The 27468-nt window shown below is 51.9% G+C and overlaps 6 protein-coding genes across 6 annotated transcripts; 2 read left to right on the forward strand and 4 right to left on the reverse strand.

Annotated features, from left to right (window-relative positions):
* Positions 1 to 67: 67 nt before the first annotated feature.
* TGME49_278790 (Tctex2-related light chain) lies at positions 68 to 2326 on the forward strand (the record flags this gene model as incomplete). The annotated part of the gene is made up of 5 exons (XM_018781821.1): positions 68 to 464; positions 738 to 871; positions 1093 to 1162; positions 1733 to 1796; positions 2279 to 2326. The coding sequence occupies exons 1-5, from the start codon at positions 391 to 393 to the stop codon at positions 2324 to 2326; spliced, it is 390 nt and encodes a 129-aa protein (XP_018635114.1). The 5' UTR covers positions 68 to 390.
* A 1316-nt stretch (positions 2327 to 3642) lies between these two features.
* Positions 3643 to 8481, forward strand: TGME49_278780 (hypothetical protein). Its single transcript, XM_002370540.2, has 4 exons — positions 3643 to 4614; positions 5318 to 5432; positions 6587 to 6694; positions 7193 to 8481. Exons 1-4 carry the CDS (start codon positions 4354 to 4356, stop codon positions 8008 to 8010), a joined length of 1302 nt encoding a protein of 433 aa, XP_002370581.2. The 5' UTR covers positions 3643 to 4353; the 3' UTR covers positions 8011 to 8481.
* A 372-nt stretch (positions 8482 to 8853) lies between these two features.
* On the reverse strand, positions 8854 to 17465 carry TGME49_278770 (hypothetical protein). Its single transcript, XM_002370539.2, has 6 exons — positions 14948 to 17465; positions 14383 to 14450; positions 12436 to 12712; positions 11655 to 11847; positions 10967 to 11042; positions 8854 to 10541 (listed from the first exon to the last, which is right to left on the reverse strand). Exons 1-6 carry the CDS (start codon positions 16908 to 16910, stop codon positions 10176 to 10178), a joined length of 2943 nt encoding a protein of 980 aa, XP_002370580.2. The 5' UTR covers positions 16911 to 17465; the 3' UTR covers positions 8854 to 10175.
* Positions 17466 to 18800: 1335 nt separating this feature from the next.
* TGME49_278760 (hypothetical protein) lies at positions 18801 to 25028 on the reverse strand. The gene is made up of 5 exons (XM_018781820.1): positions 22794 to 25028; positions 21732 to 22631; positions 20816 to 21266; positions 20052 to 20137; positions 18801 to 19277 (listed from the first exon to the last, which is right to left on the reverse strand). Exons 1-5 carry the CDS (start codon positions 24703 to 24705, stop codon positions 19114 to 19116), a joined length of 3513 nt encoding a protein of 1170 aa, XP_018635115.1. The 5' UTR covers positions 24706 to 25028; the 3' UTR covers positions 18801 to 19113.
* A 515-nt stretch (positions 25029 to 25543) lies between these two features.
* TGME49_278757 (hypothetical protein) lies at positions 25544 to 26376 on the reverse strand (the record flags this gene model as incomplete). Its single annotated transcript, XM_018781819.1, has 2 exons — positions 25544 to 25807; positions 26317 to 26376. The coding sequence occupies 2 exons, from the start codon at positions 26374 to 26376 to the stop codon at positions 25544 to 25546; spliced, it is 324 nt and encodes a 107-aa protein (XP_018635116.1).
* Positions 26377 to 26569: 193 nt separating this feature from the next.
* On the reverse strand, positions 26570 to 27367 carry TGME49_278753 (hypothetical protein; the record flags this gene model as incomplete). The annotated part of the gene is made up of 2 exons (XM_018781818.1): positions 26570 to 26664; positions 26893 to 27367. 2 exons carry the CDS (start codon positions 27365 to 27367, stop codon positions 26570 to 26572), a joined length of 570 nt encoding a protein of 189 aa, XP_018635117.1.
* Between the last annotated feature and the right edge of the window lie 101 nt (positions 27368 to 27468).

A 27468-nucleotide genomic window follows, 5' to 3' on the forward strand; every position in this document is an offset into this window, starting at 1 on the left:
TGTTTCCAGGGACGTCTCGCAAATGGATCAAAAAACCCTTCACACCTTCAGAATGAGTCACAGTTTCATTTTCTGCACAGGGGCGCTGTTTCGATGAAGTCCCAGCACATGGTCGTCCTAGTTTTTCAGTCGTATCATACAGTTGCTTCTGTTCAATGCCGAAGACGATCATTCGCGATCTTATTTATACACAAGGAGCGATTCTTCATGATTTTATCGAATTGCAGAATTAGACGAGCTCTTGCGCCCCATCCTTTCGTCTGCACCATTTCTGTGGTTGCCCAATTCTCGCTAGGGAGTAATTGGCGGCGGCATAGGATTGCTTGCTGAGAAGCGAATTCTGTTCGACGTGTCACTTTGTTAAGCGCTTGTAGCATTTCCTGTTTCAAAATGACGGTCTGCTCCCTCGCCGGAGACCCCGTTGAGTCACCGACACAAGCGGTCTTTCCGGCGTACAGGCACAAGTAAGGAGATATGGACGTAGAAGTCGTCACTCCGACAGGCTGTCCTAAACAGCCATTCCATCGTTAATACGCATGTTCAGCAAACACAAAATGACCCTTAAGGGAAGAGCACATCATCGAACCTGGAGAGAAAATGGAAGTTGTCGCTTGTAGCTCCAGAGCAGCAGGGGAGGCGAGGCACCGAAGCAGCGGCAGGACGTGACGTGAGAGGCGCATCGAGTTCACAAAGCATGGGCCACAGCGACAGTTGCCGACTCCTTTCCCTTGCCGTAGGTTTAAAAGCAAGCCCGTAAAGGAAATCCTTAAATCCGTGTTGCATGGGCAACTCGAAGGCGTAGAATATAATGCAGAAGAGTCCCCACTTCTGACAAAACAGATCGCCAACGAAATCAAAGACAGGCTCAAAGGTGAGGTGTGACAACAGCCCCTTTCATGGTCGCGAGAAAGACCTGGCGATATGCTTGCCACGCATACCTATTTGCGGATGGATTGTTGAGATTGTCTCGGCGCGTGACTGTCAAACATGTTCCATCGGAGTATCGACCTGGGTGTACCTGTTCTGCTCACTGCCGGGGTAAGGCGTTGAACAAAACACTGACGGGACAGTTTCGAGCCTTTTCCTGTACAGACCTCGACGTGCCTCGGTACAAAATCCTCGTCAACGTCATTCTGGGGGAACAGCGAGGGCAAGGCGTCAGGTGAGACTCTCACAGCTGCCAGCAAACATGTCCTTTGATAGGCTCATCGCATAAACGAAAGAGGACGTTAGATTCTGTTTGTCTCCCTGTAAAATTTCCTCCATGTCTTAAATAGTGGTATACTTCTTCCTGAAACACGTCGTTTAACCGAAAGTTTTCGGCCTTCTTTCGATCATGATATGTTTTATACCAAGAAAAATCTCGGCGCACACGGGACCACCACAGTAGACATAAAAGTAACTTAGCACATTGCGACGATGTAGAGGTTGTCGGTGAGCTGCAACTTTTAAAACTCTTAAGATTCGATCTCAAGGGATGACAATACAGAGATAAATCTGAACCACTGCCTTTCGAAGATCAGCTTCAAAAGGCTAGAGGGCGTTACATATTACACTCACTTGATAGCGTCTTTCTAGCACCACAACTTTTAAAAGACGAACCCCGCTGGCCAGGAAATCACCATGTCCATTGTCTGACAGACTGATGCATACCCGCAAATCTTCAGTCCTTCTCGTGAAATGTTTGTCGCCATCCCTTTGAGCATTCGCGTCTTTCTTGGTTTTTCTGTAGACTGGGAAGACGGTGCTTTTGGGACAACAATACGGACTCAGTTGCAAATGAATCTTTTGTGAACGTGAGTTTGCCCTAGAGCAGTCAACAGTATTCGTGTCGCACCATCCTGCGACTCAACTCCATTCTCTCTCCCTTTACCATCCAGTAATTACCAGCAAGATAGCCAGTTTGTTTATCTGATTTCTCTGGGGTCAGATACATGCATGACACGACGGGGGGGGCTTCAACCTCACAAGAAAAATATGCCAGGATGCAGTTCTACTCTGAGGAGTCAGTGTCACACGCGCTCCACATGATTACTCTCTTCATAGGAGTTTCCCTCGCCTTTTTTGTCGTTGTACGCAGACAGAAGCACGCAAGAAGCATAGAGTTTCTCACATTGTAGAACGGGGAATGCCAAGGGAGTGTGGGTTGACGTCGGGCCGACGCTGGTGTCCATTACACTACATAGCTTGCCACACACAGAGGACAGTGGCTCTATCCCGAGCTGCGGAATTAGCAAATTTTTGTATCAAATGCAAGCTTCCTGCGGTGTCCTTTCAGGATCACCTGTTCTGCATCGCGACAGCGTATGCAGTGTACCTGTACTGATCCTCAAAAAGCCACAGGAGTCCTGAAGAGCTAGAGATCCGGCTGATTACTTGTCAACGACTAGTCTCTGTTCCGGTTGAACCAAAGTTCGTGTGAACATGAAGTCAACATTTTGTCCGACTTCACAGTCTCGAGATCAGACACTCGCGAAGAAGTCTGTACGGAACAACATCACGGAGCACAGGTCGCCTTCGTTGCATCGAGCGAGACCGACACAAAAAAACCAAATGTCGCGTCTACGGTGCATGTGGCACATTTGAGACATCTCTTTTCTGTTTATCCTCATTCATCTTGCCCACCGTCCAGGAGAGACCTTTAGACCCTTGTGCATTTCTCTGTCTCGTCCTCTAGGCTCTCCGACCATTCTGTACATGCACAGCTGACCTACCTACGAAATTCCATCTTTTTGCACCTTAGATTACGCTCGTGCCTGTTGCGTTCTCCCTCGTCTTCCTTGATAGATGAGAAATGCCCTTTTCTTGTCTAAAACGAAAGATTCATCTGCGAGTTTGCGACTCATGTTTGACCCGCAACAATACCCTCCAACGTGACATACGCAGAATGCTTGCTTCCAAGAAACGCTCGGTAATATTCACAACACAAGCTACCCAAAACCAATTAGGACACCGGTGTAAAATACACGCCCATGCGTGTCGTGAAACTGTTTATATAGAGAGACAGTATACATAGATATATCTATCTTGACATGTCTATCTGTCTCTACTGTCTATCTACCCCGGGGCTGAATGCCTTTTCAAGTCTCACAACTCTGCGAAAAATTCCATCAAACTGACACATCTCTCGCAAATTGCAGCATGCGTGCCCACACATTTCGTACCGTGTCACATTTACTACCGTTCTATACACATCTTATCCTGCTCCCACAGAGATGTGCAAGACCGTAAAACCAAGGGTGGCCGAGAGTTCGTCCCTGGGGTCTTGTTAGTCCAGTTTAACCATAGAATGTCGGATGGAGCAGCTGTCGTTCAGGAGTTCCAGGCAGATATTCAGGCGCTTACTCCGAAATGCATGAGAGAAAAGAGCTATCGAGCTTGAATGCTCTCATTTAGAATGGAAAAAGAACGCAGACGACCTCGATGGGCGAAATGCGCGGTCACAAGACACGACGTAGTTGCGCAATGGACTGCAAGCGACAGCGTCTTGCCGGGCAGCTTTTCTCAGAAAACAAGAGACATCCTATCTTTCCCTGCTTTTTTGTCTTCATTTTGAGTCCGAAGGCATTCTCGCTTGTCTATTTGTTTCCGAACGGCTGTGGCAAAATCCATCTTGCCCTTTTCTTTGCCGAAACTAGGTCGCTGCGAGTGGCAGGACCGCGCAAAAGACAAGACAAGGGGGCTCTCCGCTGCTGGTGACAGAACACGCTTCTGGCATCTTTGACTTTCCCTTTCTTATTTCACCCTCTTTTTCACGGCACAAATGAAATTTTCTGCCCTTTTCGCTCCCAGGTCTCCAGTCTCAGCCCTCTCACTCTACTGTCCGTCCATCCGTACCGCACCCGCCGCCTCTCCCTACACTCACCAGTCGTGACCAGCGCTTCTAGAGTCGTAGAGCACAGGATCCTTGTGCCTCTCGCGTTTTCTTTCCTGCCTCTTTCTTCGTTTGCTTATTCTCCATTGTCGACCTTTTGCTCGTGGCTTCCCGATTCGTCCCTCGGATCTTCCTGCCTCTGGGGAAGGACGTATCCTCAAACTCGCTGTCGCAGTTCTTTGTTTCACCGACGCCCCACTGGTGCCGCCGTTTCTTGTCACCCACTCTCCCTTTTCGTATTTTGTAAACTACGCTGCGTTTTTATCTTGGATTCCTTGTTTCTTGTTCCACGTCTTCCTTGGATATCCCCCCGCCGCCATTCTGTACGCTACCCCGGACACCGTTCCTGCCTGTCCTGCAGACTTTTTGCGCCTGCTGATCGTATTTCCTCGGCGCTGTTAACTGGATCTGGATTCATCAGCCACTGTGTGAGATACTGAGACTCAACGAACGCTTGTCTGTGCATCTCTTTCGTCCCCATGGTACTCGGCGCGCGTCGTTCTGGGCGCTCCATGGCGCCCCGAGTGACTCTTTACCCTTCGGAAGTGAGTGCAGACGAGAAAGAAACTGAGCGCACGATGGAAGTCAGCGCAAACCAGGAAGAGGCAGACGACTTTTCCCCGCACTGCCCGTCTATAGACACTTTTCTGAAGAAAATCGGAAAAGACTTGGGCCTCGACGCAGACGGAGTCGAGGACATTCGCGCTCGGCTCCTGGTCAACCAAATCACCACCGGAGAGGTAAGAGATGCACTGCTATCGCCGCAAAGCAGCGGGGAAGGGAGTTGCCTGTATGTCATTTTCCGGCGTTTTCAGAACGCATTTGCATGCGAACTGTGAACACAAACATGTCTGGAGGCTCGGTGAGACATCTGATTCAACCGACGCGCCAAACCTCGGTCATCATGGTCAGAATGAGGAAAGAGCGAACGGCCCAGCTGGAGTCAAAGAGAGAGGAAAGGATAGACGAGAGAGCGGGAAGCAATGCCAGGAACGCATTTTGTTTGTTTCTCTGAGGTCGGTGCTTTGCTGGCAACAACGAACAAAGAGACCCTATCTCCCCTGCAGCGAAGAGCCTGCTCACAGAGAGACAGCGAGTGTCGAGTCTACGTGGGAAGAGACTTTCCCATTTTCTCAAATCCGTCTTCTCTCTCACTTGAAATCGGATGATCGAAGGCTGCTCCTTTTTCTGCTTTCCTCAGCTGTCTCCTTTTTCAACGCTTTCATCTCCCTATTCCATCCCTTTGCCTTGCAGTGCGTGTGCGCCTTCGAGGTCGACTCCCCAAGTAGATCACGAAGCCCTGTTTCTGTCTGATGAATCCAAATCCTGTTGTTCTTTTCCTGACGGCCGTGTTTAGTGCTCTGCGTCATCGTCGCTCCCGCAGACTCTCCTTTCTTTTCCTTGTGTCTCTCCCTGTTTCTCGTCTTCTCTTTATGTCGTCAGGCCTTGGAAGCAGCTGTGCGCGAGCAGCGTCTCTGCGGCCTTTTTCACCCTCGCGTCACCGAGGCGATTGTCGCACGCGTTACCGGTCGGGGTCTGCCAATGTTTGATCTTGACGGTACGAAGAATCTCAACACTACCTACTCACGATGCATGCCTCAAACAGGTCAAGGAACTCCAGAGACTCTTGATCTACAGAGAACTACTTTCTCTGTGACAGCTGACATGGAACACTCCACAGGCTATTCTGAATAGAACTCCAGACACGAGAGACGGCCAACCAAGGTCTTTGTCGCTGCTGGATAAACCACATCCTCACTGGACGGATTGAGACGAGTAAACATGTTGCATTTCAATATCCTGAAAGCTCTCAGGAATTTCATCTGTCCTCTGTGCTTGCTCTTCCTTCTGGATTTCCGATTCTCCTCGTCGTGAATGAGAACTGAATGCACTGCTCTATGTTGCTGTCCAGACACCTGCTTAAATAGTTCTACAGACTTGCTGCCTACGTTTAAATGGTTCTAGTAGCCATGCATGTGTATACATCACGCTGAGCGTTGCCGTTTGTCCTCAAATGCTAATGCCAGATGCTACTTGTCTGTCCTTCTCACGTGGATTAACGTTCTTTCAAGACATGTTTTCACCTCTTTGACTACCGCAGCCAGGAGACGAATGCCTCATGTTTGTTGCTTCCCCTTCTCCCTCAAATTTCGGATCTCTTCTGGTCTTCTTTGCATGCGGAAACCCTCAAACTCCCGCCGTCTGTGTGGAACAAGTCCATCTCGAAGCATACACTTCGCAGAAAAGTAGTTATCGAAACCTAGAGATCCCTGGACAAATCCATATATATATATATATATATACATATATATATATACATATATATATATATATATGCAAGTGTTGGCGACGTCGCTCTGCGCATGCATCTAGCTGCTTCGTTGCACACTGAATGCTTCTTTGAGGATTGTTAATGTAAAGCAACTCTTTCGTTTGTTTTGCGAAACGCTTATTTCTGACTGCGGTATCTCTGCTTCATCTGCTTTTTCCTGGACTTGGCGAGTTTCGCTGTCTGTCTCGAAGCTGTTTCGGCGCCTCCTATGGGCTCGTCGCGTACAGTTGCCTACACCAGCATAACACCAGGACTCATTGAGTGTCTATTCCTCTGCCTCGAGAGTAGCTTCTCAGGCAAGTGCGTTGGTTCTCGGTTTATGATGAAACTCAATGTCTACTAGCCTCTGTACGTGCCTGTACTTTTTCGTGTCATTCCAGAATTTATGGAGACTCGGCTGAGAGTCAAGAATCCTGCGAAGTTCTTGCACGGCGCTATTTTCGTCCATCGCATCGCTCCTGTGCCAGGGACGAGGAAAGGCCGCATCGGTGGGTCGAAAAACAAGAATGGTGAACGTTTCTGGCTCATGCCCTTTCCACTGAAACTCCTTCGTCTTCTCGTTGTTCCCGTATCTCCCGTTCTCGGATTCTTTTTTCCGATGAGGCGTTCCATTCGTTTCTCTTCTCCGTTCACTCCCCTTCCTTTTTGAGTTTGACTTCAAAGCTATCCTGGAGTCACACGCATTTTCGCCCAACAGACCGACAACTTCCCCACGGTCGCGGGGTCCTCCGTTCGACCCGCTCTCCATCTCGCCGCTAGAAAATTGGAAGATAAACTGTGGTACAGAGAATCGCCGACCTGTAATAGCAGATACGGAGCACCCTGCAAGGCGTCTCAGAGTTGCAGTAGGAAAAAAACAGAGGGCTTTGAAAAGCAGTTTGCTCCTCCAGACTCCTTCTCTTCGTGAGCCGTTAAACATTACGTGATCGACGGTAAAAAGGAAATTCGCTTTCTTCTCCCGCATGCGGCGTGTCTCATTTCCGCAGCCGTCACCTGGGCGTTCGACCTCGATCTCGAGACAACGACGGTGGCCGAACTGCTGCAGCGTTTGGAGCTCCTCGTCGGCGATGTGCCTGTTGACCGCATGCGTCTCGTTTTCAACGGCTTCTCGATGGCCACAACCAGCTCACTTCAGTCCTACGACGTCCGCAGCGGAGACACACTCTATCTTTACACTTTGAGAGATCCCCAGACTCAAGTGACGTTCACCGGCGCGCCGCAGGTCCTCGCGACGCCTCAACCTTTGCATGCGCCTCTGCCCGTCGGCCTCGCGCCGGCTGCCGCCCCAGTGCGCGCGCCCCTGCCCATGGCCCTCTTGTGTGCCCCAAGTGCATGCGGGCCGACTTGCGGCGCCGGTGCTCAGGTGTCTGGCTTCCCCGTCTCGCCGGGAGCCGCGCCGACGCAGGAGCAGCGCCCCGAGGCCCTCCAGGCTGGGGCCGGCGAGCCAGAGATGGGGAGAGCTTTTCTGACGACTCCTTCAACCGGAACGCACGTGGTGCCCACTCAAGTATCTGCGCCTCAAGTTCTCGCGCCGCAGGTCGCTGCTCCCGTCCTGTCTGCAGTCGGCGGAGCCGTCCTGACGCCGGCAGTGTGCCCCTCGATGTACGGGTATGTGACGCCTGGAGCCCAACTAGCGGTCGGAGCCGGCGGCTACGGAGACGCCTGCCTGGTGGCACAGCCGATCGACAGGCGCGTCGAGACATGCAAGTGTGGATCTTACACTGCTTTTCGCTACCCCGCTCCCGGCACCCGGGTCACAACGTGTGCCTCTTGCCCCGTCAATTACCAACAGACGAGCAACTGAAAGCGAACGGTGATTCCAAGGATATTCCAGAGAAGAGAGGACGAGGAGACAAGAAAAGAGCAACAGAGAGGGATATGAGGCGAAAAGTGGAGAGGATAAGGGGAGGGAAGTAGGAGACAGACAAGAGACCTAGGGAGAGGAAACAGAAGCGAACGTGACGGGGGACTGAGGGCAAGAACAGATCGAGGCGTCTGCAACGCTTCCAGATCCTAACATATGTACATTTTGGAAACTCGTCAGACGGCGAGACATCTAAGTAAACCGTGTTTTGTGGAGCCAGTCGAATTCTGTATAATTGTTTGAGCTCCGTGTTTCCGGAGCTGAATCGCACCAGCGTCTTGTAGAGTCGCAGTGGCGGCTCGCGCGCGTGAAAGTTTCGTTAATTCGAAGAAAGGCTCCTTTTAATTCTTTTTTTGTTGCTAATTCACTTAACGCGCATGTGCCGCAGAGCTGGGCAAAATCAACCTTGGCAAACACCTATGATGTAGATGTCTGCGCACATCTCTTCCAGCATTTATATATATATATATATATATATATATATATGTATCTGCATATGAAAAACTATAATATGAATATATTATGTAAAGATATGTATGCCTGTGTGAGAATGAGTAGAGGGGAGGTTTTTTGAGCAGTATTTACTGACTATCGTGCGTCAAGAGTAACGAGGAGGACAAGCAGTCACTCAAATCTGTCACATCTCGCCTAGTTTTCTAGATATGAACTTGATGGCCAACCTCCGTGAAACTTAGGCCCCAGGCGCACGTTTCTCTCTAAATCGGCTCGGTCGTCTGAGAAGCCACAAACGGCTTTTTGCGACGGATGCGCATGCAGAAAACTCTCGTTTTATGGCCGTAAAAGGCATGCACGCAACAGTCAGCGCACAGTCACTGCTGAGCTGGGGTACAAGCGCACCAGGTCTCGACTCCGAAGCGCGTTCCAGCGACGTCTTGCATGGAACGTGCTTTCGAGGAGAGTCCTCGCGCGAGGAAGTTGCATGCGTTCCAAACTCTGAAGACACCGTGTCAGAACAAGTCACGGTAAGAGAGCTCGGAGAAAAAAAAGGAACGCCGGGGGGCTAATGGGGCTCCGAAGTGCAAGTCCGAAGCTTCATTGTCAGACACACTTGTCGCCTTCCCGACAGGTTCGCGCGACTCCTCGAGTTGCTTTCCGACCGCCAGAGCTCCTCTCGCATGTGATCCCTCCAGATGCCCACACAGAGGAGTTCTCAAACGCTCGGACGAACTCGAAGAGAGGGTCTCTCTGTCTCTGCTCTCCGGAAAAAGCCGTCACGCACCTCGCGGAGTCTGCTGTCTGTTCGCAAGACTGCATGGACGGCACCCGAACCGGCAGACTGCATGCATAAGCGACATGCAGCGGATGACAGTGGACAACGACCCCAGAGCGTGTGCCGAGGCTTGACCTGCGTGTACACGCAGCGGAGCGAAAGAAGGGAGGCAAGCTTTGACCTTGAGGGAAGAAAGAGCAAGAAAGCCCGTTCGATCCCCGGAAAAAAGCAGATGAGATTCGCATTCTTCGGCTTCGAGAAACGAAACAGCCAACCGAATCGCCCTCACCAACGAGGGGTCGAAGCGCGTTTCCTCGACACACCATGAAAAATGCGAGATCCAGAGGTCACGGCCGCTTTTTTGTTCGTTTTCCATCCCCACTAAAACGCCGAGGCCGGAGCTCAGTCTCGAACCTGTTTCTGTTCTCGTGCTGCGACCTCGAAGGGGTACTTCGTGGAGTCAGATGCCCCCCACAACGCAACACTGGAATCTTTAACCTGGACACCGCCAAGGCGAACAACGCACAGCGAGGCGTCTGCTCTCTTCGATATCCTTTTTACACACCGGAGTCGATTGCGGCGTTCCCGCGAGACGCTCTTTTATGACTCTGAGCTCTCGCTTTCAATCGGACAACCTGAGCGGCAACCTGGAGACCTTAATCTGCCCTTGTCCTTCTGAATGTCGAAGCGGTTGGAAGCTCGCCCCCCGCGAACAGTCACTAGGAAACTGAGCGATTCAATAAAAATGATGGACATGTAGCCTCTGCTATTGAAATGTGAGGGAAACGGCACCTTTGAGCGCGGGAACCCACTGTAATTACGCAGTGCCCTGCGACCGCGCGAGTGCAACCTAAAACAAGCGGCTTGTGTGGCTTCAGCCTGCTTCTTCACTCGTGCTTTCCGCAGGCGCCTCGCCGAAGAGAAGCTCAGAAATCTCGTTCCAGCTCTGTGCGACGTAGAGCACTCGGCACCGCGGTTCGCGCGAGTCGGCGCCCGCGGGCAGAAAAGATAACGACAAGGCAGAAGGTCTGCAGCAGCACGGTGCGTCCGCAGCGGGAAGACGGAAGAGAAACTGAGAGGGTCGCTCTCCTGCGCCTGCTCCGCCGGCTTCGCTTTCTGCGGGCGAGCAACCAGGCGAAGCAGCACAGTTTATCGCTTCTTGGCGCTCCTTCAGTTGCCGTCTAAAGTGTTCCACCAGCCAAGAGAGAGGACGAAGGACGGTGCCGGTGTGGTGAAGAACCTGAAAGAAAAAGAAGCTCGTGACGCAAGCGCTGTCGACGCCGATCGACGGAGACGCGAAGTCGAAAAGCAAGATCCAAACGAGCGACGACGTCATCAGCCCCCGGAGAAAACGGCAAGACGAGACGCGCACAGGAACGGAGAAGGCAGAGAAGCAGTGAGGCACCAGCGTGCAAAAAAGAGACATTCGAACACAAAAACACACATTCCTGAAAAAATTCCCTGCGGAGGAAAGAAAGAGAACTACCCGCGACCGCACTTGAGAAATTCCACATCCAAACTTCTTCACTGCCTCCTAAAATGGAGAGAAACGAAGGAGACAGGCCTTCCCCCCTCGGAGAGATCTCTGCCCTAGAGACACGCCTCAAGCGGGGCCGAAACCGATTCAAAAGATTCAAAATGCCATCGACTGATTCTCGCACTCACCGCCTCCATGTTCTTTCTCGGATCTCCAAGGAGAATTCCAATGTCTGCTTCCAGAAGAGCGAGAATATCCCCGTGTCTGAAACCGAGGCGCAGAAGCACACAAGGGGGTTTGCAAGGTTTCAGAACACTCGAGGAGCCCTGCCGAGATGAACAGACATCCCCCGACAGCGAGACTGCGAGAAACGACATTTCAGAGCGTCCTAGCAAAGGAACTCAGCGTTTCCCTGTCTGTCGACAAGGCTGGCTTGGAAAAAAAGATTGTCCTGCGCCCTCCCTCTCTCGAGTCCGAGCTTGAGTTCATTTCCGTGCAGAAAATGAAAGGATCTCTCTCTGACACTGGGGATGAAAAAGAGGGAAGCCAAACGCACAGCTTTAGGAAATCTACCGACGAGCAGAAACACGGGGGAAGCTACAGAGAAAAACCGCCTCGGAAAACACCACAAAGAAAACCGGGAAGCAACGAAGAAACGTACGCAAACAGCGAAAGAAGATAACAAGAAAACAGGAAAACGGAAAGGCGACGGCAAACCGACTGACACAGAAACTGTTCTTCCCGCCTTCCCCTGACCACGCAGAGAACGGAGAACGAGGACGCCTGTTGCTAAAAAGTCAAGAGTGTTTGAACGCGAGTTCAACATCTCTCGAGTTCTGGAGAGCAATGTGTTCCATCTGCACTTTTTGCTCTTACGTATCTCCCACAAAAACAAGCCAAAAGTTCTCTCGCATGTTGCCTCGTCCTTGTGCAGTCGTCGCTGTCGCGGCCGCCGTGCTCCCTGCTGTCACCATCCGCCGCCGTCTCAAAAGCTCAAGGCCTGCCTCCCGCGACTCTCGGGTGTACTGACGCTTCGCTTCTAGGGTCACACACCGGGGCTCGACAAGACCTGAAACAGCACCGGGAAGTAGTTTCACCGTTGAAGACTGCGAGAAAGGGAGTGAGAAAACGCGGACGGCGAGGCAAACACGGACGAAAGGTTGGAACGCCAAGAACTGAAAGGAGAGGGGCAGATCGAATGGAGAACAAAGAAGACTCTAGAAAGCAAAGGGCGTCGGGAACGAAGAGAGAGCTACACACTGGGGAAACGCGGAAATCGAAATCAAGTCCGAGGACACAAGTCGCGCAACGAGACTGGAATACAGAAGAACGAAGTATCCAAAATGGAAATGGAAGGGTACCCACACACGAACAGCAACGCGAGGAAGAAAGGAGCAGAAACGACAGCCAGCGGAAGCAGGAAGAAGAAACCTGAAAGGCTCTGCTAACGCCAGAAGAGCAAATCACCGACAAGGTGAGCAAAGCGACAAACACGGCGATGCAGAGCCAAGGAAAAAAGAGAAAACGCGCCGTCTTCGATGCGAACAGGACAAGGACGCAGAGCGGGGCGCCACATCCACACGGCCTGTGCCACCGAAACGCGCGTGTAAAGACACAAGTAACAGACGGAAACAGAGGGCCGAAAGAAAGCGCGTACCCGTGCTGACGCCCCATTGATCGTAGACGAGCTCGTTGGCATGAAACGTCATGCTCCGCACCATGTTTTCAGCCCATTCGTTCGCCATTTGCTCTTCTCTCCTGCGCTGCAGTCCGTGTTCTGAACTGCGGTGCGGCTCCCGTTGGCCCTCGGGAAACAAACAGTTCTCCAGCGTATGCGCTAGTGCCAGCCGAACGGTCATGGCCACCAGATGTGCACTCCAAGAATGAGAAATGAACGTCACGGGGATGTCCAACATCCGAAGGCGAACGATAACCTGAATCACGAGGCAAAAGGCAGACCTCAGCGACCAAGCCACACTGAAACATTCACGGTTTTCATTTCAGACGTCCACGGCCTCAAATAGGCAGTCTCCAGTGACCTGCCGACCTTCCTTTGCCACTCGTTAACTCACTGTCAAGCCTTCCCATAAAACTAATACATACATACATATATATATATATATATACATATATATATATACATATACATATACATATATATATATATATATATAAATGTCTACGTTTGTCATGCATCAGAGAAAGGCACGAGTCCGGACGATGGGCCAGAGGCCGCCGGGTCCATCCCGGGACCGTCGAATGCCCTTGCTGCCTCTCTCCAGATTTCTCCACTCAAAGTCCATCTGAAGTAGCCAAGGTAACAAATAGGGTATTGGAGAAAGGCTTGTAATAACTGGAGCACCCCAGAAACTCATTTCTCCCCATGGTAGCACATATCCGAGGGCGCCTAATCTTACCATACATAATACGTTTTTGATCCCAGATTTGTTTAATAAGTCATAGATTAGCCGGGAAGTTAGCGTCTAACATATATAACCGCGTTTCAACTTAGATGCACAGACAGACATAATTAATCCTTGTACGGTTTGTGCCTACTTGACCGGACTGGTTCTATGCTTATACTAAACCAACATTAATGACTACAGCTTCCAAGCAAACATGAATACCGTATCCAGTGTTAAGTTTAAACGTAATGCAGCTTAATCTTCTATGTCGTTAAGCTAATCAAATAAGTTTCGTCGTTATTGATATTTCATTGACATGTTGATGACATAAATACAAACAACCGGTTTTGGATGGAATTACTTATAACACCGCACAATATGCTAGAAAATACCATTCAGGTACGATATGAAGTGGTGTTACGAACCGATTGACTGGTATTGAGTTATCTGGATGTGATAGTTCCATCAAACCAAAAGCCGCTTGTTCTCTCGCTGTTAATACGAGTGATAACAGTAATCCATATATTACGCCTAGAACATAACCGATGTGGAATAACCTTAAGATGTATGTTGCTTGTGGAATAGCACTACCTATAATAATCAAGATCATACTATATACCCAAATACAGGTGTCTAGCATCAGTTGTTAGCTGATTGGTATTGCATGCCCTGAGTACGTAAGGAAAAGGAAAAGTTAATCGCTATTTAAACACAGCAGTTACCATAGCTGTAGATGAATGCTAATTGTAGAGTTTATCTCCTATGGCACTGCATAACATATAAATGCTCCTTCTGTCATTCGTTGACTGCGTTTACCACGGGGAATTAGAACAGAATCTCAATTTCTTTGCGTGGAGGTTTGTTACGTTCCGTGCAGTAGGTAAAAGGTATGCTAGGGACTCAGACTAGCGGTGGAGCACATTAAAACGATTCTTTGTATTACATTTTATCTTGCCTTTTATAGGTTGTATTACAATAGTTTTACATATCTGCTACTTACATTTAAATGGTTTTAGCAATCCTGCAGGTATTGATACCGCGCTTAAAGTTGCGTCATATCTTAGTGACAGATGCTAAACGTCTATCATATTTAATTGGATTAATCTTCATGCAAGAAATATACACAAACTTACAGGTATGGTTTTCTGAATACGTATACTTTGAAACACGGTCTTGTATGCGGTATCGAAACAACCTACCTCGAGAGCAGATTGCCTCACTAGGTTAATAGCATTTGTGGCCTGGAGAAGGTCCGCATCGAATGTATCTGCACACCAAGAATCCGCACAGAGAAACGTTCTCCTCACCGTAACTGAGCCTTCCTCGCGTCCCTTCCCCTTCCTCTCTCCCGTTTCTCCTTTGCATTTGAACGCACTCGTCGTTGCATTTTGCCGCCGTCTCTGTTCAGTCTCTGTTGTGGTGTAAAGCGCTTCTCCCCTCAATGCCTTCCTCTTCAGTCGGAGTCGTCCCTCGCTGATCGTCCCGCTGTCCTCTGCCTTCTCTCCCAGTAGCCGCTTTTTCCACCGTCCGTCCGCGCATTGTTCTGGCCCGTTTCCCCGACCTTTTGTCTAAAACTCTCCCTCGTTTCTCCGAGAAATCTTTGCTCGGAAAACCTCGCTTCTTCTCCTTCTCACTTCCAGTTGACGTCCCCTCAACACCTCTTTCCCGTGCTCCTTCTGTGCTGAATCGGCACCCCCGCTGTCTTCACTTCCCGCAGGTCCAAAAGATGCTCAGCGTTTCTTCATTTTTCGCCAAGCAACTCACCTTTTCGAATGCCCTTGAGGATAATTCGTGTGAGAGGCGTGTTTGCCATTTTCTCCTCGTACGCATCCAGCTCCTGAATTGCGTTGACCGTAGCTTCGTGTGAGACCTCGGTGGTTGCAGCCGCGACGGTGGGACTGGAAGCCACTGGAGGCAAACGTGGATCGCCCTCTCCCTGACCGGCTGCCGGTTCGTCCTCCCGGAGACACGCACACCAGCCTCGAACATCGTCCTGCTTGAGTTCGCCAGGCGAGACCTCACGCTTCGGTTCGACACTGTTCCCCGCCGCATCGACCAACAACTGCGACAAGATACGTTTACGTCCTGAGTTGTACACACGGACCGCCTCGTCCACTGTTTGGTCGTATATCTGTTGGTCGCTCGCGCGTTGTCTTGCGAGGGAGAAGAGCGTGACGCAGGTGTCAACGTAGTCCACTTGAGGCTGTGCCGGCTTTGCATCTCCTTTCGCTTTCTTCTGTTCGGTTTCGCTCTTCTGCGAAGCTCTCACTTCAGTCACGGTGCCGTCAAAATCCGTGGCGAGCCCGATGACTTGCGACACAATCCCCCTAAAGCCGTCATTTCCCTTCCCTCCACGCTTCGCTGTCTCCTGCTCTCCGGCTTCGCCGCCTCGGAGAGCCGGACCTTCGTCCCCTATCCGTTGCATGTTTTCCAAGTCGAAGAGAGCATGAACGTGCTCTGGAAAACTCAGAACGCGAGGAAACGGGGCCGGTGTGACGCGCACTGGTTCTACAGACGACAGCGGCGCGTGGAAACAAGAAAGCGTTTCAAGGACGAAGTTCCGCGACGGCAACGCTCCAGATTCACTCCCACCCTGGACGAGGGCAGCTGCAGCAGGCGCCAACCTCAGAAACCTCGGCAGGGATGTCGCCGGGACTGCACGCGTTGAGATCGAAGAGGCGGGAGGCGGCCTGAGAATGCCGACACGCTGGGCTACTATCGATCGCCCGAAAGGCGGTTGCCCGTGGGCCTCGTTAAAGTATGCCGAAACTTCCTCGTCTGCCTGCCTGGTGTCTTCCCCGACGGCCGGCGCGTTGCTCGTTTTCGACTCCGAGGACTCCGAGGTCGACGTCGAATGCTCCTCCTGCATGTCCGGCTTCCACTTCCGGTCCGTCGTGCCGCTTACGCCGTACGGACTCAACGCCTTTTCGAACGGAAGGACTCCAGAAACATACAGCGAAAACGCAGAGGGACGCGCAAAATGGGGCTCTCCCGCGTGCGGTTCTCTGTTTTCCTTCTCAGAAATCGCGGCCCGAGAAAGACGAGCTAAGTCCCCCTCGTTCTGTAACGATTCTTCCGAAGTTATCCGGCTTGGATCTGGGACTGACAGCACGTCAGATGCGGAGACTGACCCCAAGGCTGGGAGGGAGGCGCGCGCCGACGGAACGGACAGATGATTCAAAGGAGCCTCGAATTCCGAGAAGAAAGTAAGTGCGGAAAAAATAAACACAACAGCAAGAAACGTAGTGGAAGGCACATTCATTAAATGTGAAAGTGCCGTCACGACGCAACCAACTGGCTCGCAAACCTTCCAGTGGCCATACACCGTAGGATGCCGTTGAGAGCGCCCCGTTGGCGGCGAAAGCAAACTGCCGCATGACTTAGACGCAGCTGAATGTGCGGCAGAGGGGAATGCCTGGAAAGTCGGCTTTCTGCATTCCGTTTCCGGACAAGAACCGACGGCTCTGTAACGGAAATACACCGCGCAGGCATCGCGGGAACTTCTGATAGACATACTGTCCCGCGGGGTTCCTGCTGTAAGGTGGAAGCGCTGCAGAGACTGACACAATGATGCTGAGCGCGGAAGGCGTCCAGTGTTATCGCATAACGCTTCTTTCCCTGACACACAGTCGTCAGAAGCATAGCGCTGTAAAGTTCCCGTCTTGCCGCTGCTGGGGAGAGAGCCGAAAACTTGCCACTGCCACGCGCTTTCTGTTTGCGAGGCCATCTGGTCGGCCTCACAAGCGTCTGGTGGTTCAGTAGCGCAGACAAATAGATGGCCCGAAAGTTCTCTGTTCCCTCTTCCCCGTGGAAATGGAACAAAGACTCATAAACTTCCACCAAAACCGACGCGCAGGACGGGCGGAGCCACGGAAGTCGCATGCAGCCCCTGTGCGCCGACGCGTTTCCGAGAAAAGACGGCGATGAAGATTCTCGAAAACTAACCAGTTCGCTTCCAAAATCAGGAGGGCGTCGGAAGCGGGAGACGACGATTTCGCTGGTCTCTGGTGTCCCCGTCGACGTAACCCTCGGACGCACAACAACGGACGCAAGACAAAAGGCACGGAGACACCTGCGCCAGCAACACTTTCCTGCGCGTCGTTTAAGAAAAGCACACGCGAAACTTCGTAAAAACTCACGCTAGCATTTGCGCAACTCGCGCCGATGCAGAGGAGGTGCCAGGGTGAAGCGAGTCGAGTGGCAGCTGGTCCTCACACAGATTGGAGACGAGACTGGCACAGAAGCACCCTGCCGAGGGTGTGGATATACCGGCGGACGCTGCGCCTCTCGAAAAGGAAATCGCAGCTAGCTACGAATATTCACTTCCGCAGTCAGAAAACGATGGGCCTGGAACAAAATTGCGATACATCAGAGAAGAAAGCGCGCCCGTGAGTGCCTCGACAAGAACTCGGCGACGCTAATTCATCGTCGCCACAAAACGCCGTTGCCGAAACACTCGTGGGTCTCGCCCGTGTGTCGTACCCTGCAGATCCCGTCTCTCATCAGTTCGCCAGCGGACTGTCAGGCGTGAGACTCGGAAGACTTGGAGCCACAGAATTGAAAAAAAGTAGGAGTCGAGGCTATTAACGAGAGCCATGCCGTTCAGGAACACAAAAGACAGAAAAAGACACCCTAAACCATGTCTTCAGTTTCTGACCGCGTCGGATACGTCATCACAGAAAGAAAGAGACTGGCTGCTGCCCTCAAGTCCGTTGCCGATCAACTGTCTATAAATATACCATATACGGTCGAGGTGCCTCCGTTGAGGAAAGAAAACAAGGAAAACGCCTAAACGTGCACAGAGTTGAAGCGAGCGCGCTGGGGGAACTCGGATCATCTCGTTCCTACCTCACCCGGATCTGCCTCTCATATCCTTGCCTCGTATCTTGGCCCTTCGTATCCCAGTGACATTTGGCTCTCCGCTTACAGCCTTGAAACTCCCCGCCTCTCTCTTCCTACACAGCCTAAACTCTAAGAGAGGGCAATTGCACAGACCTCACGTCAACTTGTTTAGCGTCATCAATCGGATGGACGAGAAACTCAGGTTCCTCCGGGTGCCACGTTCATCGCAGTACTGAAGTGTGCGGTTTTCTGAATTCGAGGCTACTGGGGGAAAAGGTACGAGTTGCAGTTGTTATCGAGTTCTTCGAACCGAAAGCCGTGGTTAAGCGAGTTTAGTTGTGAATCTGGTGGTCGGCGCTACGTGGGACTTGCTGGCTGTGAAGCGGAAACAACGTTTTTCGAAATTTGTTTCACTACGGGGAGACACAGGGACGAATGCTAGTCTCAAACTTCATGTACAGACTGTGACTATGCGTGCGTTTCGTCAGTCTCCTTGTTATTTGGGAACGCAAGAATCCCATACCCATCAGGTAACAACTGAGCGCTTGAGTACACCATGTGCTGATCTAACGAAGACCATCAAGGTAATATTACAGCTTGTCATTGGGTGTACAATACGGTCTTCGTGACTAAGCAGAGAAATAGATAAGTTAATGCGTGCATCCGAGGTGATACTCGGCTACGGTGTAGCATGCAACATCCTAAGTTCCCATCTTGCCATTTGCGTCAACGCATACTGAAGGGGCCGGTGAGGTGAAAAGAAAGGACGCATTCAAGGAATGCAAACTTCGCGTTTCACTGCCGTGTCGGGGTCTCGCCGCAACAAACTGAGGCATTCACTGCTTTCGGATGGGAAACGGGGTAGACGTCTCGCTCACTTTAGCTGCAACAGAAAAGGTACTGGCGGGCGTATTTACCCCGGATAAAAATCGGCAGCCGAAAGGCACAGAAGTAGTCGTTTCAGCACCTGCATTTTCCACCGTTTCACAAGCAGGCATTTTACGGAAGGCAGGTCGACTGAACAGACGCAAGCCACGCATGCCTCCGCAAAGAAATGGCAAAAATTACTCGAATTCTCCGGCGTTGCGCTACAGATTCAGAGGCCACGAGGGACTTGTGTGACCCGTCCAAGGAGAAGTTATCGCAGCTCGGTCCGGGAGCCGAAGAATGCGCAGGGTGTCAGAGCGACGTGGAAGGACAAAAAGATGCGACGAAAGAGGGGGGAAATGGAACAGCGACGCAGGGGTATCATCTGCACAAATGGAACGGTGGTAGCAAAAATGAAACAGAAAAGACAGGAAGGGCACATACCAAAGAGCACATACCAAATAGTCCCAGGACTCGTGGGAAGGTTTGAACAAGGATAATACCGGAAATAAGGCAAGAGGCCAAGACACGATTCGCTGATCAAACAGTTAGGTGAAAAGAACGAGCCAGGCGTACAGATATGACCGTCGGATCCACACAGGGCAGGCACCCAGCGGGAGAAGGCACAGCGACAAGAGAAGAGACCCTACGAGGGAAGAAAAAGTAGTAAACAACAGAAACCATCGACCCCAAAACACGACTGTGCGAAGACAAAAGACACAGTCATCAAGAATTCAACGCATGCAGCACTCTTACACAGATGCACACAAGCATGCGTACGCGTACACCTAGAGGATCAACATCGACAAGTACAGGACAAGTCCACTCAAATGGCTACTTACACAAATCACGAACCAAATGCCTGTATAACTCTGCACTCACTTATTCGCTTGGGTCGACTCCAGGAAAAGGTAGTTACACGAAAGATAAAGACACACCTTTACATGCATATATATATATATATATATATACATACATATATATATATATATATCCTCTCGCCGTCGATATCAGTTATAGCCATAGTCGATAGAAAGCGTCAAGTACACAACCGACGTGGAGAGACGTAGATGTCGAGATACCGAAATTCCCAACTTTTCAGCTAGGCATACTTACATATGCATAGATATAAATACATAAAGACGCTCATGTGTGTTACCTGCCACGAGTCTGTCGGTGTCACCGCAGAATTCATCCGAGGGTGGACAGACGAAGGAGCGCCAGGGCCGACTTTGACTCCACTGCCTTCGAACAATGCCAAAAACGGGCGAAAGGAGTATTTTGAGGAGGCGTCGGAGACACAGATGACGATGAAAAAGCACATTCATTTGAAAGTTCTACAATCAAAGGATTAGTGTTAAGTCTACAGGCGTTGACTTATTTCACTCGAAACTGTCAACTGAAAGCTTTTTCCTGTACGTGAGCGACTGACAGCAGACACGGGGTAGTGTGAAACCACAAGTGCATGCATGCGGTTCTGAGAAGCTCCTTTTGCAAGACCAAGAAACGCGAGATCGACACTACGCCTGTGCATCACCCGACGGAAAGGCACCCAATCAGAAATGCTTCTCGATATACGCAGCGAGACGCGTCTAGAGCGCTCGCCCTCCACATCGCATGTCCCCATTCCCGATGAACTCTATCGAAAAGAAAGGACTACGGTGTGACCCAGGCCTCACGTTCCACCATAAATAAAAATGCCTGCGCCTACACCTACCCATATACATACATATCCATTTATCTACATGCATACCTATATAAACATCCATATATATATATATATATATATATATATATATTTATGTAAACCTGCTAAGACATTAGTGGAACTCTATGATGTGATGGGGGTGAAAGGCGTCCACGGGACTTCGTGAGGAAGAGCGTTTCTTGAAAACTGCTCCCCTGCTTTCCATGACGCATTACCACTGGTGGATGATTGCAGCAGGGTGCTCTATTCCGCCGTTGTAGGGAAGTTCTCTGTCGTCACTTTGGTGCAGAGAGTGAAGCGAGAGAATGAGATTTCTCCTAAGAGTCAGCGCGTGTCTCCGCAGGACTGTCTCCGTTCTGCGCTGTCTCTCGGCTTCCTTCCCTGTATCTTGAGCTGTCTCTTCCCAGGCTCGAGCAATGCGCAGACGTCGGAAAACTGAGAGGGCGAGGACATCCCGATAGGCACTTGTTGCAGCTTCCTCAGGCGAGAAGAAGAAATACTGTGTTTTGTGCGGACTCGAGGAGGAGGCGCATGCAGAAGAGGCGGAGTGCCTGAGATGGAAAGAAGAGAAAGAAGGCGGTCGGAGTTCCCGCAGGGGCGACGCGTTCCAGCGAAGGTCCCAAAGACGGATGGACTGCGAAGCACACAGCGCCGCCACCATCAAGTCTGAAAGGCAGCAGCGGCGACACAGGCATTTGAGCAACACAAATTTACGTTTGTTCGCGCTCCTCGCAGGGCCTCAGTAGCGCAGAAACGCAGGCAAAACGCTTCTCAGGCCTACCCCGATTGGTGAAAAGGTCCCAGAGAGACCACGAGACGCCAGAAGACGCATCTGTTCCACGTTCCTCCATTCGCCTACTTCAATCTTTCCTTCTCTTCTCCCCTGTCTCCCCCCCATATGTCCTCCCTTCTCTCCGCCCTTCTGTTCACTCATCTTTTTTCCCTGTGAATATTGGTCGTGAGACGATCGGCCTCTCATCTGCACCGTGGAATCGACTTTTGAACCAGTCAGCTGGGTATACACAAGCCACCGTATCCTCCACAGAAGGCGCCGGGGTCACTGACCCAGAACACCCGCCGACAGACCATGTCTCGTCATTATCAAATTTAAAGGGTGTCTCCACACCTGACCTGTGCAGTCGGCCGCTACCGGTCGGTCTCCCTCGAGGGACCACGAGCTCGCTCCGCCCTCTCGGCCTCCTGCATGCGTCCCTGTCTGCATGCCTGGTTGCGCGGGGGAGAAGAGAGTAAAAGGCAGGTAGGACTGGAGGCGAGAGTCGCAGAAGAAGATGCCTGTCGCGTCGACAACCAGTGCCAGTTCGTCGCGTCCGGTGAATCCCCCGCTGGAAGACGAGAGCGGAAGCACTCGGCATCCGCGAGATTCCTCCAAGGAAAAGGAGACCCCAGGAAGAGACAACGGAGCCAGGCGGGAGACCACTGCAGATGCGTGGAGGTCGACAGCGACCGCCGTCCCGCAAGACATGAGAGCCCACATGCGATGAGTCTTTGCCCCCCGACTCGCGTCTTCTCCCCAGCTCTTCCCTGTGTCGGCTTTCACTTCTGTTTCTCCGTCTTCTTCAGCTTCATCTACCTCTTCTGTTTCGACTACCATGTCGCTGTCTCCTTTCGCAGGAAGCCGCGTTGTCTCCGAGCCCCCAGCTTCTCCGAGGGCCATGTCCACGACCCAGCAGCGCCTGCAAGCGCAAACGGTTCCTCGTTTGCTCTCCGTCGCCTGGAGGCACACTGAGCTCCGGGCGCTGAGGCCTCGAGGCTTCGGAGGTTCCTTCCAGGCTCCCGCCTGACAGGGAGTTTCGCCTCCAATATCTCCCGCTCCTACTCCCCACGACTGCAGCGGACTGGAGAGGTCGTAGACAGACAGACAGGAGCGGGAGGAAGGCGCAGGCCAAAGAGTTGCGCCGGCTTCCTGTTGTGTAGCGACGAGGTAGGGAGTTCCCGACAGAAAAGTCGCAGAAGAAGTCCACCAAGATGTTTCGCGAGAGGCGGCAGAAATTCGGGAGCTCGCTTCTCGCCCTGAAGAAGAAAGCGGAGAACGGAGGGCAGGCAGAAGGTGGAGGAGACGCGAACGCGAAGGCGAAGGCACTTGGAGAGGTCCTTTCAATGGAGAAAGTAGACAGCGGCTGCTGGAGTCGATCGATGCAATGAGAGGAACCGACGGCCACTGTGGGGTCGTACACGAGAAAGCGATTGCTGTTAGCTGTGCCTCAGACGCTCCGAGGGAAAGCGAACAGTTTACGCTGGGCGGCCTGTGCTGTGCGCTCAAGCGAGGGATGTCTTTCCTTCGTTGTTCGGGGAAGGATAAAGCATCAGAAGAAGTGCACTGGCTTGGGGGAGTTGCATGTGCGGCCTCTTCCGCGCTCTGCAGAGAAGACGAACAATGGGAGAGAAAAAATTCGTGGACAAACGGACGCCGAATCAGCCACGAACGACGCGCTCGCATGCGCTGCTGCAGCCGGCCCTTGCAGGAAAACGCCAGAGACGGGTTCGGGGAAGTATCAGAAAGAGCCAGAAACGCCGGAACGAAAGGCAGAGAATGAGGAGGTAAATCGACAGACAGAAGCGAAGAAACGGGCGAATCACCAGGTGAGAAACAGAGACAAGAAAAAGAAGGGGAAGAGGAAGAAGAGGAGCAGGACGAAACGGTGGAAGAAGAGGGCGAAGGAGAGGAGGAGGAGGAAGAAGAAGAAGAGGAAGGAAGAGCTGGTGGGGAAGACGAAGGGATGCTGGAAACGTTAGCGTGGAGAGAGTGGAGTCCTGCAGGTAAACAGTCTTGAAGAAGGAAGAGGAAGTAGCACCATTCGTTGACTATGGGCGAGAGAAGAAGACGGTGAAAAGTGACAGAGACAGAAGAAAGACTCAGGAAGTCCTTGACAGTGAGAAACTGGACAAGACGAAGCAACAACCAGAAGACGTCCTGGCTCTCTCGCGCTATCTTTGTTTCCTTCTCCTCTCGCATCCCTCTGTTTTTGCCTTTGTCGCTGTGGTCACCTCGGAGAGGTTGCTCACTGGTTCTCGCAGACGACGCCAGAGAAGAAGCGTCTGAAGAAGACGAATGCAAGGCCGCAGGACCCCCTGCCGGAGCGAAACGACAGGAACGGGAAGACAAAGGAACTGAGAGTGACAGAGACGAAGGATGAACCGACGAGGCCGACGGAGATGAAGGAGAGAGTGAAGACAGGATAGACGAAGAGGAAGCAGAAGAGGGTGAAGACGACGGAGCGATGGAAGACAGATGCCCGACAACCTCCGAAGGAGAGCGCGAGGGTCGAGCGTCCTGCTTGCAGCATAGGTGGAGGAACTCTTCGAAAGGCTGTCGGCAGTCTGCCTGTGCAGGTCTCGACGAAGTCGAAGAAGTAGCTGGACCTGGGGACTCAGCATTTCCTGTTGAAGGCGGAAGAGAGCAGACGAGAAACGGAGAGGCAGGTGGGCTCCTCTCTTCGTCAGAATCGGACAAAGAAGAGAAACCACGCGACCTGTGCATGCAGGAGCCGGACTGCCCTCGCTGTTCTCTCCACCTTGCCGCATTTCCATTGAAAAGGCAGGAAGCAAAGGGCAACGCTCCAAAAGAAGGAGGGGCAGAGTCTGCAGCGGTCGACGAGCGAGGGAAAGGAGAGAAGAGAGAGGAGGAAGCGGCAGGGTCACACGGCGAGAGACACCAGGCTGCCTCGCTGGGAACAGTTTTGGAGGCGGCTGCATGCTCTGTTTTCTGGAGAGTTCCAGAGTAAAGTGAAGTTGTCCGCCTATTCTCTCCGAGACTCTGTCTCCCTCGAGGAAGACTGTCGGTGAAAATGTGCGATTCAGGAGGCAACTCTACTCTCTTCGTGTCGCCATCTGCCTTTTCAGGGATGTCCTTCTCTTTCCATTTCTTCTTTGAGACGTTCTCTGCTTCATCGTGGCTGATATCTTCTGCACCTTTTCTCCTTTCCCCGGCAGTGCTGTGGTACCCTGCAGCAGTTTCACCGCAGCATAGAGACCCCAAGCCTTGCGGGGACGGCGGAGGCAGGGCGAGCGGCGCGTCTGAGCCTAGAGGACTCTGCCTCCCCTCGGTTTCCCTACTGATGAAAGCAGGCCGAGCTTCGGTGTCCATGCTGGCTTCTAAGAGAGAAGTCGTTTCCCTCGATTTCCTGGAAAAACGAAAAGGAAAACCTACATGATAAGCAGTCCACTGATTCGGAAAAAAAAGACATGCGTGGCAAGTGACTAGTGCTTCTGCAGAAACGACTTCGATTCGGAGCTGGGTAGCTCAAAGCGAGTTGGGAAAAGCCACTAGCCTAGTGAAGGATATCGAGTTTTCTCTAATTTCTTTACTTCTCAATCAAGCGAGCAGCCGTTGCCAGCTCGCACGCTCGGCCGTGCCGACTTTCAGAGCCCCAGGATTTACCCTGGTACAAAGAAGTAACTCCATTTGTGCAGAAGCTGAGCAGGTATGTATTCACTCTGATACTCTCTTTTCTGGAGACCATCTGTAGGGAAGACACGGATGCTTGTCGGGGTAGACAACAAGTGACTTTCTGTCGCCGCATGCCTCTCGACATTCTTTCGTCATCTGCATGCACCGCAGAGACGATCTGACACGCTGAAGAGAAAGTCGACGCGACCGCTGGATACTTCGCTAGAAAGCCGCTGGTGTTTCAATGTGAAGAGCGTGGAAGTTCCGCTTTCCTTGGGAGCGCCAGACGTATTCCTTTTCGGGGGAGGCGAAACATGCCTCGCGAGGCTGAGAAAAAACTACATGCGTCGCTTGCTCGAGACCCTGACTGGTCACCGATGATTCCGCAGAGTTTCTACCGCTAAAACATAGGACGCACCCTCTTCCCTGAAGTTCTGGGAACGAGGCCGTCTCCAGTATAAGCAAACGGAAAGGAGATTTCCGGCAGAGAGAAATCGGAAAAGAAGGAACGGGAAGAAAAAACAGAGTCACAACCTCAGGAAGGTGTGACCCTCAGAACCCGGTGACGGGACTGTCTCCGTTGACTTTTACCCCTCAAAGACTGGGACAGGAGGCCACCTGAAGTACAGCGAACTACATGTTTCGCGTTTTTTACCAGCCTTTTCAAGCTTTCGAATATTCCTTTCGATGGAAAGTAGGTGCGGGAAATCGGATTCTCTTTTGAAGCTTCTTTTGTGTCAACAACCACGTGCATCTTCGTCGCCGTCCGCCGGGTCCCCAGTGAGTCCCCCCGAACGGGCTGTACGCACGCAAGACACGGGTCTCTGTGCAGAGCGTCGAGAGGGAAAGAAGAGGGCACGATCTGCAGGTCGACAAGGAGTACTTTGATGGGGGAAAACACGGATAAAAAGTTGGAAAAAACGATCAGTTCGAACCTCGTGAAAAAAAGCTGAGATTGGACTGCACGGGTGTCACTGTGCGGGAGGGCTGGGACCGTGAACACCCGTGTGTAGTCTTGCTGGATTTTGAGAGTTTGTTCCCTAGGGAATTCTTTCTTCTCAGACAGCGAAAGCAGAACAGCTCCTCCTTTCGGGTCAACTGATATGTTGATCGCGAGAGGCGCGCGCCCCGTCTCTGCGCCGCTTGTGCATTCCCTATTAGCCTTCTAGATCTTTCAGCAGTTGGATTTCAATATCCTAAGACATTAAGGTTACTTCACATCAGTTATGCTCTAGGCGTAACACATGGATTATTGCTGTCACTCTTTCAGGGTTGAACTGTGTAAATATCAGTGTGTTCTGGTCCTACCGCCCACTCCGACTTCGCTGAATCCGCCGCTTCGACTCCGACCGCGAGTCCCGAATCCATCCGCTCCCGAACAACTCTGTCCACTTTTGTCAGCAAAAACGAAGTTAACGTGAAGTTTTTAAACTTCCACCGCAAAGAGGGTCTTCTCACAAGGCCGCCAGAACCTGCGGGTGTCTCTCCAGCAGCCCTGAGAGGCCCCGACGGCTCCCTTGGTCAGTCCGGCGACGTCGCCCGCTGAAGTCTCGTAGCTGCATTACTGGTTGTTCGCGCAGGGATGTCCGCCAAGTGCATGCAAGAGATAGAAGAGGCGATAAGTGAGGCAAGGCGGTTGGAAGCGTTGGCATTTTTCTGGGAACAACAGCAGGCGTCTCCCCGCAAGCAGCGAGTTGGGAGAGAAAGACCAGAGGGGATACGAAACGAAGGCAAAAACTCTCGCCCCGCGTTCACTAGGTCTGTGCACTTTTGGAGCTGTTTCGACTGGAAAAACGCCCACTCAAGGCCAAGCGAATAGAGGAAAGGGGTCAGTTGACCAACAGCACAGGTGCTTTTCCGAAACACACGGCGCATGTCACGTACCTGGAGCAGCTGGGGAGTGAGGCATGCCAAGAGTTGCCTCCACTGGAACACCAGGCGCGCGAGAGTAGAAAGCAAAGAAACCGGCAACGCAGCGGCGAAGAAGGAGATAAAGAGACCCGCGAACGTGAGAACCAAGACCGGCAGAAGAACGAGAAGTTGGAAAAGCCGTGGCTCTAGAGCGTCCAGCGGTCATTAATCGACCTCGCTTGGAGGGTGGCAGGGCCCAACTGACGGTTCTCAGCCGAAACGAAAACAGACGTGGTGACACCAGGTGGCCAACGATAACAAGAAGTCTGCCCTCAAAGGAGTCGACTGGACACTCCAGCGCAAGGCGCTCGGCTAGCGGCGAGTGAAAGGCTCCTGGCGCAGGCATTACGTTGACCGTCATGTAACGCAGAGCCAGATTAAAGGCTCCGACGTTGGAGAAGAAGCGAAAGTTGTAGACTTCGTCGGCGCTGTAGACACACTTTTGCATCTTTTGCAAGAAGGGGAACCGAAGTTGCACGTCCGCTGAGAGCAGCTCACAGCCGGGTTCCAGTGACGACTAATGTGTTCTTAAGAAGGCAAAGAAACGTA

The sequence above is a fragment of the Toxoplasma gondii genome, chromosome XII (genome assembly GCF_000006565.2).
Source record: "Toxoplasma gondii ME49 chromosome XII, whole genome shotgun sequence".
In the NCBI taxonomy this organism is placed as follows: Eukaryota; Apicomplexa; class Conoidasida; order Eucoccidiorida; family Sarcocystidae; genus Toxoplasma; species Toxoplasma gondii.

Coding starts and splice junctions, on each gene's coding strand:
- TGME49_278780 (XM_002370540.2), top strand. CDS start 4,354: ATGGTACTCGGCGCGCGTCGTTCTGGGCGCTCCATGGCGCCCCGAGTG. Junction 4,615..5,317: donor ACCAAATCACCACCGGAGAG/GTAAGAGATGCA, acceptor TTATGTCGTCAG/GCCTTGGAAGCAGCTGTGCG. Junction 6,695..7,192: donor GACGAGGAAAGGCCGCATCG/GTGGGTCGAAAA, acceptor TCATTTCCGCAG/CCGTCACCTGGGCGTTCGAC.
- TGME49_278770 (XM_002370539.2), bottom strand. CDS start 16,910: ATGGCCTCGCAAACAGAAAGCGCGTGGCAGTGGCAAGTTTTCGGCTCT. Junction 14,451..14,947: donor CCTCAAGGGCATTCGAAAAG/GTGAGTTGCTTG, acceptor CTTGGTGTGCAG/ATACATTCGATGCGGACCTT. Junction 12,713..14,382: donor TGAGGCAATCTGCTCTCGAG/GTAGGTTGTTTC, acceptor CTCGTGATTCAG/GTTATCGTTCGCCTTCGGAT.
- TGME49_278760 (XM_018781820.1), bottom strand. CDS start 24,705: ATGGACACCGAAGCTCGGCCTGCTTTCATCAGTAGGGAAACCGAGGGG. Junction 20,138..20,815: donor GCTGCAATCATCCACCAGTG/GTAATGCGTCAT, acceptor CATTGTTCGAAG/GCAGTGGAGTCAAAGTCGGC. Junction 19,278..20,051: donor CACCGACAGACTCGTGGCAG/GTAACACACATG, acceptor CCATTTGTGCAG/ATGATACCCCTGCGTCGCTG.